The following is a 12,217-nucleotide window of genomic DNA, read 5'->3' as shown; positions in this document are numbered from 1 at the left end:
GTGGCTCCTGCATTGGCCGGCAGATTCTTTACCACTGAGCCACCAGGGAAGCCCTTCTGTACTTTCTGTGCTCAAAATATTTCGTAACTTAAAATTGAAAAAGAAATGGGGACAGCATTCCACCATTTCATGCAAGGCTGGCTGCTTAGGATCTTGCAGGCAGTTTGTTAAATGTATTCTCAAGCTCTGTCCTGACCAGCTCACTCAAGTCATTAAAGGTGCCATTGGGGAGTCTGGATTCAATAAGCCTCTCCAGATGATTCTGGTACATAGCAGGTTTGGGAAGCACAGTGGCGGTTCTACAGATGGCTAACACAGAGTTCGTAGGACCGCCATGTCCTTTGTTCTCCACTCTGGTTCTTGGTGGGAAGACTGTCCAGGTTAAGGGGACCAAGCTGGGAAAGGATCTTCAACATGTGATGAGAACATCTGAAGGATCTGAAATTATCTGGCCACCGATGAAGAAAACCTGAAGCAGTTGTCAGATATTGCAAAGCTAGGGCATGGATATAGGATTAGGGTATAGAGTTTAACTTTCTCTAGTTTCACTGGGTGGAATTAGCTTTGAAACTAAACAAGGATGAGCTCTAACCATCCGATAATTGAATAGTTTGCTTTTTGAAATTGTGGATGCCTTATTCCTATAAATAGAAGCTGTTAGTAATGTTAGAGAATTCCTGAATGGGCTGGAAGTTTAGCGTAGGTAACATGAAAGATCTCATTTAATGCTAAGGGTTATTTTTTTTTCTTTGTGATTCTTTTTTGTTATTGTTTTTGCACAAGTAGTTAAGATTTTCTAATTTTTCTCCAACAAACGTGGAATTCTTGAGTAAAAATTTCTTTCTTTCAATGCTCCTTCCATCCCCAGCTGTGTTTTGGAAGACCTTTCTTTTCAGCAAGGCATCTTTTTCCATCCCCTTACTTTTGCCTTATGTTTGTGGAGTCAAGTGTACTTCTTGTTAAAATAATGAATTTTGTTTATCACAGATACTCTGTGTTTTTATAGTAGTTTTTTTTTATACTTTCCATCAAAGTTAGGAAAATGGGCTCCATCCCCCTAATTTATACACACATTCTTTTACATATGGTTTATCACCAGATATTGACTATAGTGCCCTATGTTATGCAGTAGGATATTGTTTATCCATTCTAAATGTTACCAGTTTGCATTCACTAACCCCAGACTCCCAGTTCATCCCCTTCCACCTTGGCAACCACCAGTCTTAGAGTAGTATTTTTAATCTCCTTGTTTCTTTCTGAGAACTATGGGTTTCTCTTCCATTATAGAGTTGAAGGTTGAAAAAATAAATTTAATCTATTGATTGATCGCTGCACCATGCAGCATGTAGGGTAGGATCTTAGTTCCCAGACCAGGAATCAAACCCGTGCCCTCTGCAGTGGAAGTGTGGATTCTTGACCATTGGACTGCCAGGAAAGTCCCCAATTTGATCTTTTTAAATAAAGGTAACTGACACTGTTTAGAAAATGAATAGCACCTTATACTCACAATGGAGCCACCTCTCCTATAAAGAGACCTTTTCTACCTCTACAAGGGCCTTGTTGTTGAAAAGGCACTCTGTATGGGTATTTGCTCATTGTTTCTTTTCAGGTCATCATAAACTAAAATGTAACCAGCCTGCTAAACAGAGTCTTGTTGCTTAGTCACTAAGTCATGTCTGATTCTTTGTAGCCCCATGAACTGCAGCACACCAGGCTTCCTTGTCTTTCACTATCTCTAGCTTGAGGTAAAAAAATAGTATGTGCTAAACAAATGATTCTTCGACGCCACAGTTTAGGTGTCTGCTGCTGCTGCTGCTGCTAAGTCGCTTCAGTCATGTCTGACTCTAGGTGTCTACTAGATCACTGTATTTTTAACCTGAAATTGGAAGAGGTTTAGTAATTTCTTTTTGTAAAGTTGTCCTCATTACCAACATTAATAATAGAGTTCTATTTTCCACAGAAAGATTTTGAAAGACCTATCTTCCGAAGATACACGGGGCAGAAAAGGAGACGGAGAAAACCCTGGAGTTTCTGCTGTCACTTCTATGTCTGTTCCAACTCCCATCTATCAGACTAGCACCGGCCAGTACAGTACGTACAGGAGTAACTTCCCACCTGGCAGACACAGAACAGAACCTTCCTGTGAAGAAGCTGGCATAGACTGTCATACTTTGATAGTGATGAGTATTAAAGGATAATAAGTAGCATTTTGAGCCAGAAATAATGCAGAGTTCTTTTTTAGCATTATCTCATTTATTCCCTACAACAATTTTGTAAGGTGGGCAGTTAACAATTCATGAGGGAACTGAGGTTAGAGAGTTAGACAGTTAATATCCCTGAAGTCACACAGCTTGCTAGTGATACATAGCTTACATACTTATTTTGGGGGTAAGTCTGTGAGTTTTGACAGATGCTTGGAGTTGCCTAAGCACCACCACAATCAAGATACTCCATCACCCCCAAGAAATTCGTTTGTGCTGTCCCATTTGTAAATAACCTCTCCCTTCTCTCATAAGCCCTGTTCTTTAAGTCTAATTGGCTCTTGCCACAAAACAGCTGTCCTATCTGACCACCTGTCACCATCTCCACCACCTGGGTTTATACTGTCATCTGAACTACTGCAGTATCCAATTAGTTATCTTGCTTCCCATCCTTGATCTGATAGTTTTCGATATTGCAACCAAAGCAGTTTATTTAAAATGTGTATTAGATTACACCGCTTTAGCTCAAAATCTTCCAGTGGCTTTCTGACACATTTAGAATAAGTCCTACAAGGCATTACATCAGGATCTGGCTTTGCCTACTCTGATCTCATCTCCTGTCACTTGATGCCATTTGGCCACACAAACTTTCTTGCCGTTTATTAAACACATGAAGCTCATTTCTGCCTAAGGATCTTTGGACGTGTCATCCCTAGCACCTGCACGTTCTTGACCCAGATCCTCATATGGCTTACATCCTCACTCTTGCTCTGCTTAAGTGTCACCTCCTCAGAGAGACCACTGTGGCTAAAATATATTGCTCCACCCTTTAGTTTATTTTCTTAGGTACTTTTCCAATATAATTACATATAAATGCTTTAAAGTATATTTGTTTAATTATAGAATATATATAGATTAGCTTATTTGATTTATGATTTATGATCTCCTTGAGGGGGAGAACTTTGTCTTGTTCACCACTATAACCTTGGGATATTGGGCCTGGCACATAGTAGGCTTTCAGTAAAATGTGTTATGAACATATAATTTTAGGAATATATATAGAATATTTTTGAGAACACAAACTGGGCAAAGTGGTTGCAAGGAAGGAAACTTAGGAGCAGAGCTCAGAAGCAGTTGGGAGGTTCACTTTTTATTTTAAACAAAACTGAATTTTTAAAAATCATATGTATTATTATTTCCAAAAATATTTAAGACAGCATATTAGCAAGTTAAAAGTTATGATACATGGTTTATTATTATGAAAACTATATAGAAACTTAGGCCAGTATTTCGCATGGTACAATCGAAGTACAGGACAATACATGTTGTTAAGGGCGGTTCGATGCAGCAGAACTTACTTGCTGATGCAGATGTTCTCTGTCTGCATTGTTCAGTACAGGAGCTCCTAAGCTGTGTGTGACTACTGAGTACCTGGTGAGACTGAGGAACTGAATTTTTTATTTTAATTAATTTAAATAGCCATATGTGGCCCATGGCCACTATACTGAATAGTACAGATTGAGAGTAAATTCAACCAGGTAAATACACATGTCAATCAAGTACAGGAAGATATGTTGCAAAAATGAAAACAATGCTGTATTAATGTATATATTTGCATATACATCAGAAGATGTGTATCTGTCTATAATGTGTGTGAATAGATAAATGCATTGGATCTTAGTTGTGGTACACGGACTCCCTAGTTGTGGCCCATGGGCTCAGTAGTTGCAGCACACAGGCCTGGTTGTTCTGCAACATGTAGGATCCTAGGTCCCTGACAAGGGATGAACGAATACAGGGTACCTCTGTCCCCTGCATTGCAAGGCAATTTTTAACCACTGGACCATCAGGGAAGTCCCTATATTTTGATATTATATATCAGTCTATATGAGGATAGGGAGATACCAGGAAGGATGTACACCAGAAATAATGGTTATCTCAAGAGGGTGGTGGGAAATGGCAAGTGGAATAATAGGGATAATGGGCCTTTTACTTTAAATATTTTATTTTTTATTTACTGGCCGCACTCACTGCTGCGTGCAGTCTTTCTCTAGTGTGGAAAGCAGGGGCTACCCTCTGGCTGTAGTGCAGAGTCTTCTCATTTGTGGCAGCTTCTCTTACTGTGGAGCATGGGCTCTGGCACAGGCTGGCGCAGTTGCCCTGGGCTTGTGGGATCTTCCCAGACCAGGGATCGAACCAGTGTCCCCTGCCTTGCAAGGCAGATTCTTAACCACTGGACCACCAGGGAAGGCCGGACTTTTCCTTTTTATATATATTTATATGTATGTTGTGTCTGTTACAGGGAAAGAGATTGAAAGTAATTGCTACTGTAAATTTAAAACAAATCTCTACATCTAAAAAACTTTAATGTCTTTTCTTCTGAAGTCATTTTATAAATTATATGGGAATATTTGTGGTGTGGCAATAGGGAAAGTCTAAGGATAACTAGAAACAGTGTCACCACTGGAGAGTGGAGCTGAGAAAGCCTGTGAAGATTTTTTTTTTCATTATGTAACCTTTTTTATCCTTTCTGAATTTTTTTCCATAGGCACACTTACCTATTCAAAAAATTTTAAGATAAAATCTTTCTAATGCTTTTAAATAAAAATTACAGACTATGTTACTCTTTCCTTCTACTTATTTTTGCTTTAAAGGTTATTTGTCAGTGGTATCCCTTTCTCATGCCCAGAACTGCTGTGACAACATTAACAATTAGCATGTAGTGCTCCATAGGGCCCCAAATGACTGATCAGTTATTGTATAATTTAAGACTAAATTTAAGATTAGTGCAAACTTTTATTTGAAATACAAAATTTTATCAAGAAATGCCAAATTTTACTTCTTTTACATGTAGCTCACCTAAAGTAACCAACAGTCATCAAGTGAAATTGCATTTAAACCTGTTTTAATAAAAAGCGATTGTTCTGTTCGCCAATCCTTTGTAATAAGTGTGTTGTATAGCCAGCCTTACATTAGCTATATTTTCTCTTTGGTTAAAGTTGCCATTGCCCCAAATGGAGCCTTACAGCTGGCCAGTCCAGGCACAGATGGAGTACAGGGCCTTCAGACATTAACCATGACAAATTCAGGCAGTACTCAACAAGGTACAACAATTCTCCAGTATGCACAGACTTCTGATGGACAACAAATACTTGTGCCCAGCAACCAGGTTGTTGTACAAAGTAAGTATGCTTAAGTATCTATGGAAAGCATTCCAGAGTACTTTCAAAGACACTTACGAATTTTAACTTATTCTTTGGACCACACAGCTGCGTCAGGAGATATGCAGACATATCAGATCCGTACCACACCTTCAGCTACTTCACTACCACAAACCGTGGTGATGACATCTCCCGTGACCCTTACATCTCAGACATCTAAGACAGATGACCCCCAACTGAAAAGAGAAATAAGGTTGATGAAAAACAGGTAAGTAGTAAAATTATACTATCAGAATGGGTGATACGTTTTTATAAATCTCAGAAAGATTTTAACTGAGATTATATGTTAGAAATGAGAAGAGTTTATATCAGTTTTATTTTAATTGTTAATCTGTCTTATATGTTTCTAGCAGATCAGTGAGTCCCTTTGCACAGTCTCTTATTAATATATGACCTAGAGTTCTTCCATTTCTGTTGTGTTCTTCAAATAGCACTCTTAAGCAAAACTTTTAAAATAGTATTGTTCTTGTTGGGTTGACAAAGTTAAGTGAAAATAATAATTTTCTGCTTGCTGTTTGTTGACTAGAGTAAGAATAGGGAAGAATTACTAGGTTTCTGGCATAATACCTAGTATACATATGGATACAGAATTGTTCTTAAAAATGAATTTTGATCATGAAAATGTAGTAGTCATTTAACCTCTAGAAACATTACCTTTCATTTAATATGTATTTTAAACAATGCTGTTTGCATCTCATGTACATCTGGTATTAAAACTAATTCTTTGAGAAAAAGAATCTAATGGATAGCTTTTTGCAGTGTGTTCAAGGGAGAAGAAAAAAGATACTAATAAACTATATTAGAAACAAAAGAGGGTAAATAGCTACAGATTACAACAAATTTTTAAAATTATAAATAAAGTTCTATTTTTAGGTCCTCTCGAGTAAGTTAGAAAATCAGAGTAAAAGGATCATTTTCTAGAGGAATAAAAATTACCATAAAGGGCCAGATGGATACACTTAGTTACTTCAAGATAAAATGTTTTACTAAAAATAAAAGGGAGCAATTATCACTGTAAATAAACTTGGAAACAAGGCAGAGACCATCTGTTGTTTTAGAGGTTCCAACAAATACAGTAAGACAAGTAAATGAAATAAGTCATGTAAATATTAGAAAATAATCCTATTTCTTTGCTGATGATATGATTGTGTACCTAGGAAACCCAGAAGACTTGTTAAAAATTACTAGAGTGAGACTTCTCTGACAGTGTAACTTCAGCTGCATAATATTTTTAAAAGCTTGATGAAATATAAAAACCATTTCTTTACATGCTTGGATGAGCATGCAGAAAGAGATCTATTGAGGTTAGAAATGGACCAGAAGCATAGGACCATGATGTTAATAAGCACTGAAGCAGCTGCTGTATATTCCTGGGGATAAGTTCAGATCTTTGTAATTAATTGGCCTAGCTTTTGTATGCAGAGGGGACCAGGGACAGAGCGTAGGGACTCCAGCTTGGAGAACTGGATCAAAGATTTTCTTCCTTGAGGTCAAGACCCAAGAAGATCTACACCAATAAGCTGAGAATTGTAACTTAAAAAATGGGTATCAAGAGTTCCCTGATAGTCTGGTGGCTAAGAATCTGCCTACCACTGCAGGGGACATTGATTCAGTCCCTGGTCCAGGAACTAAGATCCATATGCCACAGGGCAACTAAGCCTGTGCGCCACAACTACTGCACCTGTGCGCCCTACAGCTGTCTTCCGCAACAAGAGAAACTGCCAAATGAGAAGCCCACACACCACAACTAGAGAGTAGCCCCTGGCACAGCAGCAAAGATCCAGTGCAGTCCAAAAAATAGGTAAATACTGGGTGAGGGCTCATAGGGTCCCCAGTTGCTTGGAGAAAGCAACCTCAACACAGGCTCTAAAGAATTCCTACACATTGAGTTCTAACAAATATAAGCTGAAAAATCAGAATACCCAAAGATTAGGCCTCCATTATATATGCCAAGCCCTTAGACCATTTTCACAAAAAAAATTATTTCCATTTTCTTGAGGAAACTGAGGCCTAGAGAAGTCTAGTTACTTGACCAAGGTTACACTGCCCAGTAAGTGATAAGATGTAGGATTTAAATTCATGGGTCCAGGTTTTAGGGTCCAGAGTCTTGAAGAATACCACACAGCCTTTTAGAAGCAAGAGTCAGCAGAAAGAGCAGACAGCAGAATGAGTGCTGTGAAGTCTTCAGTTATCTAATAAGAGAGACAGAAAGAAGCATGTTTTTCATATGTAGAAAAGGATGTCATTGAAAATCATCAAAGATCAAGAGACTATAAAAACGATAAAAATTGGAGAAGAAAAGTAAAACTGCTATTTTAATTTTAACAAAGATATATTCATTTGCTTAGAATATCCAGGAATAATCTGCAAACTCTTTAGAAATGAAAAAGAACCAGGTCTCTTCAACACTGTACTAGAAATCCTTGCCAGTTTAGTAAATCAGGAAAAAAGAGGGGATATTATAAGGATTTAAATGGAGAAAATAAAAGCTGTTACTATTTTTTGTATGATTGCCTGATTTTAAAAAAAACAAAATGGATTTAGAGAAAGATTACTGTAAATAATGAATTCATAAGGTTACTAGATATAAGATCAGTTTCAAAGATCAGCTGTTTTCTTCACATTAGCAATAAAGAGTTTGGTAAATAGTTACTTTAAAGATACTTATATTATCAATAAATGAAATATATAAGAATAAATCTAACAAAAGATGTCCAGGACATTTATGGAAAATATTGGTTTTTAGAGACATTAAAGAAGATCTAATAAATAAATGGAGAAATATACTATGTCCACAGATATGGAAACTCAGTATTATAAAGATGACTATTTTTTCCCCCCAATTGATCCATAGATTCAATGCAGTTCCAATCAAAACCCAAACAGGTTGTTTGAAGAACTTGACAAGTTGATACTAAAATTATAGAAGAGTAAAAAGGGTCAAGAGCAGCCAAAATATTCCAGACAAGAATAAGGTGAGGAGATAATCAAATCTTGTTTAAACCGTGGTAATTAAAATAATGTAATACTGGCATTGAGGTAAACAAAATCACTAGTGAAATAGAGTAGAGAGCTCAGAAACACATCTGTGAATACATGAAACCTTGGTAGGGCAGATTATTGGGGGAAGGAGGGACTCCAATAAATGATGCTAGGATAGTTATTTTATGTGAGAAAATTTCAAATTTCTTCCTCACACCATACCAGATGAATTAAAGAGTATGTGAAAGGTGAAATTTTAAAAACTTTTAGGTTGAAAATACATAATCTCACAGTTTCAAGTATAGGCAAGATTCCTTAAAATAATACAGACATAAAAAATTTAACATGAAAGATGGATGAATCTTCATTAAAATCAATAGCTTTTCATTAAAAGAAAGTGACTGAAAATATAAGCTTCAAATCTACAGAAGATATTTGCAGCATATCTGCCCCCCCAAAAAAGATTTCTTTGAAAAAATATAAAGATCATCTGAATTAATAAGTACAACCCAACTGAAAAAAAGTTGAATATGTTTTTGAAATGATACACAACTCCACATCCAGAAGAAAATTAAATTGGACTCCTATTTTATACCACATACAGAAGTAATTACAGATAGATTAAAGAAAACTCTGAAAATTAAGCAATAAAATTTAGGAATATATAGTGCATGGCAGTTTTAATCTAAGCCAAGAAAAAGACTAAAAAAGAGAATTTATCATATAAGAAATAAAAATATCAGAAATCAAGTAGATTAGAAAATAATATAGAAACATATAACGGGTTGGTATGTATAATTCATTGAGAGTTCTTAGGTTGTGTGTCTTTCTAGTAATTTCTAAATGTAAAATAGGCAAAAAGTATGAATGAACAGGCAAATAAATAAGAGCAGATCCAGAGGAGACTTAAACTTTGGAAGATGTTCCGTTTCACTAGTAGTTAGGGAAGTGAAAATTAACAATGAAATGTCTGCATGACAAAGAACTGTGTACCAGTATAGATACATCATTAAAATAGTATGTGTCAAAAAAAGCAAGTTGCAGAGAATATCTTCATTTTTAGTTTAAAAAAAAATTCAAAATACTTTTTTACTTGTTGTATATGTATATAAAACTTCAATGAAAATCCATAGAAATATTCTAACAGGACATGTACAAAACTGAGTATCAAAGCATTGTTTATAATTAAAAATTGAAGTTTAGAGGATTTATATGTCCAAAGTTAACCAGAGGACCCATACATTTCATTTCTTGGTGTTTATCCAAGAGAAACGGGACATATGTTCTCAGAGACTGGCACAAGGAAGGACATGCGTAGCAGCTAAAACTAGCAAATGGCTCAGCATAATGGATCAACAGATTGTAATTATATCCATACAGTGGAGGAGTATGGAGACCAGACACAAGAGTACATTCTGTATGACTGTTGTCTGAAGGAAGTTCTGTTATAGAATAGGAAAAACTTCATCTCTGGTGATTAAAAAAAATCGAAACAGTAGTTGCTTGGGGAGAATGGGCATGAGGGGACTTCTAGGGCAATAAAAGACTTGATGGATGATGTTTGGGTTATATAGGTATATGAATGCATTTGCCATAGCAAATTGAATTCTGCACTTAAGATCATTGTGTTTCACTGTATATAGATGATACCCTGATTTTGTTTTAATGAGGGGAAAAAAAGGATGACCAGGGAAAATTACTTAAGTGCATTTACCATTTAAAAAATGTGAACTTTTTTCTAACTTTTTTCACCTGGGCTTCCCAGGTGGTGCAAGTGGTAAAGAAGCTGCCTACCAACGTAGGTTAGACATAATAGACATGATACATGCCGGTTCGATCCCTGGGTCAGGAAGATCCCTTGGAGAAGGGAATGGCAATCCACTCCCATACTCTTGCCTGGAGAATTCCATGGACAGAGGAGCCTGGCGGGCTACAGTTCAGAGAGTCGCAGAGTCAGACACTACTGAAGCAACTTGGCGCACACACAGCACACATTTACCATTTAAAGAATTTGAACTTTTTTCTAACATTGGTTTTTAATGCTTATATTTAGAGAAGCTGCTCGAGAATGTCGCAGAAAGAAGAAAGAATATGTGAAATGCCTGGAAAATCGAGTCGCAGTTCTGGAAAATCAAAACAAAACTCTAATAGAAGAGTTAAAAACTTTGAAGGATCTTTATTCTAATAAAAGTGTTTGATTCTTAAGAAAGAAAATATTTTTGTGGACTTGCCTAAAAATTAGATGGATTTCTTTTCTTTTTAGTGGAGTTTTATGAATTGAAAGGTCAAAAATGAAGCTTTTTATTTAGGTTTTTACAACTCAAAGAGAAATACCTTACACGAGAGATCTGGTGACAGAGGATAAAGTGGAAAAAGACCTCAAGGAAGTTACTGGCACAACTGGAAGCTCTGTAAAAATTAAACATACTCAAGAAACATTGGAAATGAACTTTCACCAATTCGAATTTTCTAAATAACAATAGTTGCCAATATTCCAAAAATGGTAGATAAGATGAAATTTGGTAAATCAGACCTTTAACAATAAATCAGTTTACCCTTACAGGTTTGCATTTCTGTTTCCTAAAATTTACCTTTCTTCAATTGTGTGCGTGTGTTCTGTTTCTGCCAATAAATTCTACATTGCAAAAATAAAAGAAAAGCTAATACATAACTAAACATAAATTATGTATCTTGATTATATATACTTGTTCTGTTGTCAGGTCTCAAATAGGTTTTTAAAAGTCTGTTCATTGGACTCAGGAGGGGTTTTGAGACTAGGTTAACAATTTTTGAGGCCTTGTCCTAAAAGACATCTAAGGTACATGAATGGAGTATGATGATTTTGTAACATTTTTTATCAGAATGGAAAAGAATTGTTTAGAAGTTTGATACTTTTAAATAGTTTTTTGGTTACTCTGGGAATGGTGATTTTCTACAAATATTTAATAAATTGTTTTTTGATTCTGTATGCAGTTGAATATACATTACTTATTCTGTTGTGCTTTAATAGAACGGAATGTTTACAGGCCCTTAAGATAATTAGAGTATTTTAAAAACCTTCTGAAGATGCATACCAAAGTTTTCCAAGAGGATTTTATAATCAGTTTAATGTAAGGTTTATCGGATTCTAAATACAGTTACTAAGGCAATTTTATGTTAGAGACTATTTTGTATTGTAGTGAATGGTACATTTATAAGAAAAGTGACTGCCAATATATTTTTATAGCTAATCTTTATAAATTCTAAAGTTAAGTTTTTAATGATTATTTTAAATGTTTATATAGTTTGTTAGTAAAAAATATTTTGCATCTCAAAGTATCATTTTTATATTATGGGAAGTAAAGTTTCCAGATTGGCTAATATTTGAATTGTAAGTTTTGTATGCAATTTATCCAGAGTTCAAAAATGCTGTCAGCACACCAGTGTTCAACCTCTGTATTCCAATTTGTATACACTTTGAAATTGTACTGCAAAACTATTGTGCGCTTCTTAGTACAATATGTATCATATTGTTGTGTATGAAATTAAAGGACATTTGATAAAATTAAGTTTGCTGAATATAAAATATATTGCTTGATATATGAATGACAAGTTTCCTGATAACCATTTTGTTAATTAGTATCTAACTATAGTGCATTCCTAGTTTTGAAATGAGGATAAATTTACAAATCTGGGCTGCACAACCTATTTTAAGGGGATATGTTTATATGTTTTGCTTCAGTCAGAACCAATTATAATAAAGATAGCTAAATATTTTGTTCTACAAGTGTTTAGGACATGGTTAGGGGCCTGTCATGTAGAAATTTTAATTGA

At 35.5% G+C, this 12,217-nt stretch overlaps 1 protein-coding gene across 12 annotated transcripts in view; it reads left to right on the top strand.

Moving 5' to 3' along the window:
- ATF1 (activating transcription factor 1) overlaps positions 1-11,952 on the top strand; it is a 62,106-nt gene extending 50,154 nt beyond the window's left edge. For 10 of the 12 annotated variants that reach the window (XM_069584414.1, XM_069584410.1, XM_069584406.1 and 7 more), the window contains 4 exons: positions 1,961-2,091; positions 5,201-5,383; positions 5,471-5,630; positions 10,458-11,952. In XM_069584414.1, coding sequence (XP_069440515.1) covers positions 1,961-2,091; positions 5,201-5,383; positions 5,471-5,630; positions 10,458-10,602 — 619 coding nt within the window. In that variant the 3' untranslated portion in view covers positions 10,603-11,952. Of the gene's footprint in view, positions 1-1,960; positions 2,092-5,200; positions 5,384-5,470; positions 5,631-8,276; positions 8,398-10,457 lie in introns of all 12 variants that reach the window. The other 2 variants (XR_011255869.1, XR_011255868.1) reach the window with 1 other exon arrangement.
- The last annotated feature ends 265 nt before the right edge of the window (positions 11,953-12,217 follow it).

This window comes from Ovis canadensis, chromosome 3 (assembly GCF_042477335.2).
Source record: "Ovis canadensis isolate MfBH-ARS-UI-01 breed Bighorn chromosome 3, ARS-UI_OviCan_v2, whole genome shotgun sequence".
NCBI classification, from domain to species: domain Eukaryota; kingdom Metazoa; phylum Chordata; class Mammalia; order Artiodactyla; family Bovidae; genus Ovis; species Ovis canadensis.
The sequence above is the reverse complement of the archived record's forward strand: the minus strand, read 5'-3'. Positions and strand labels throughout refer to the sequence as shown.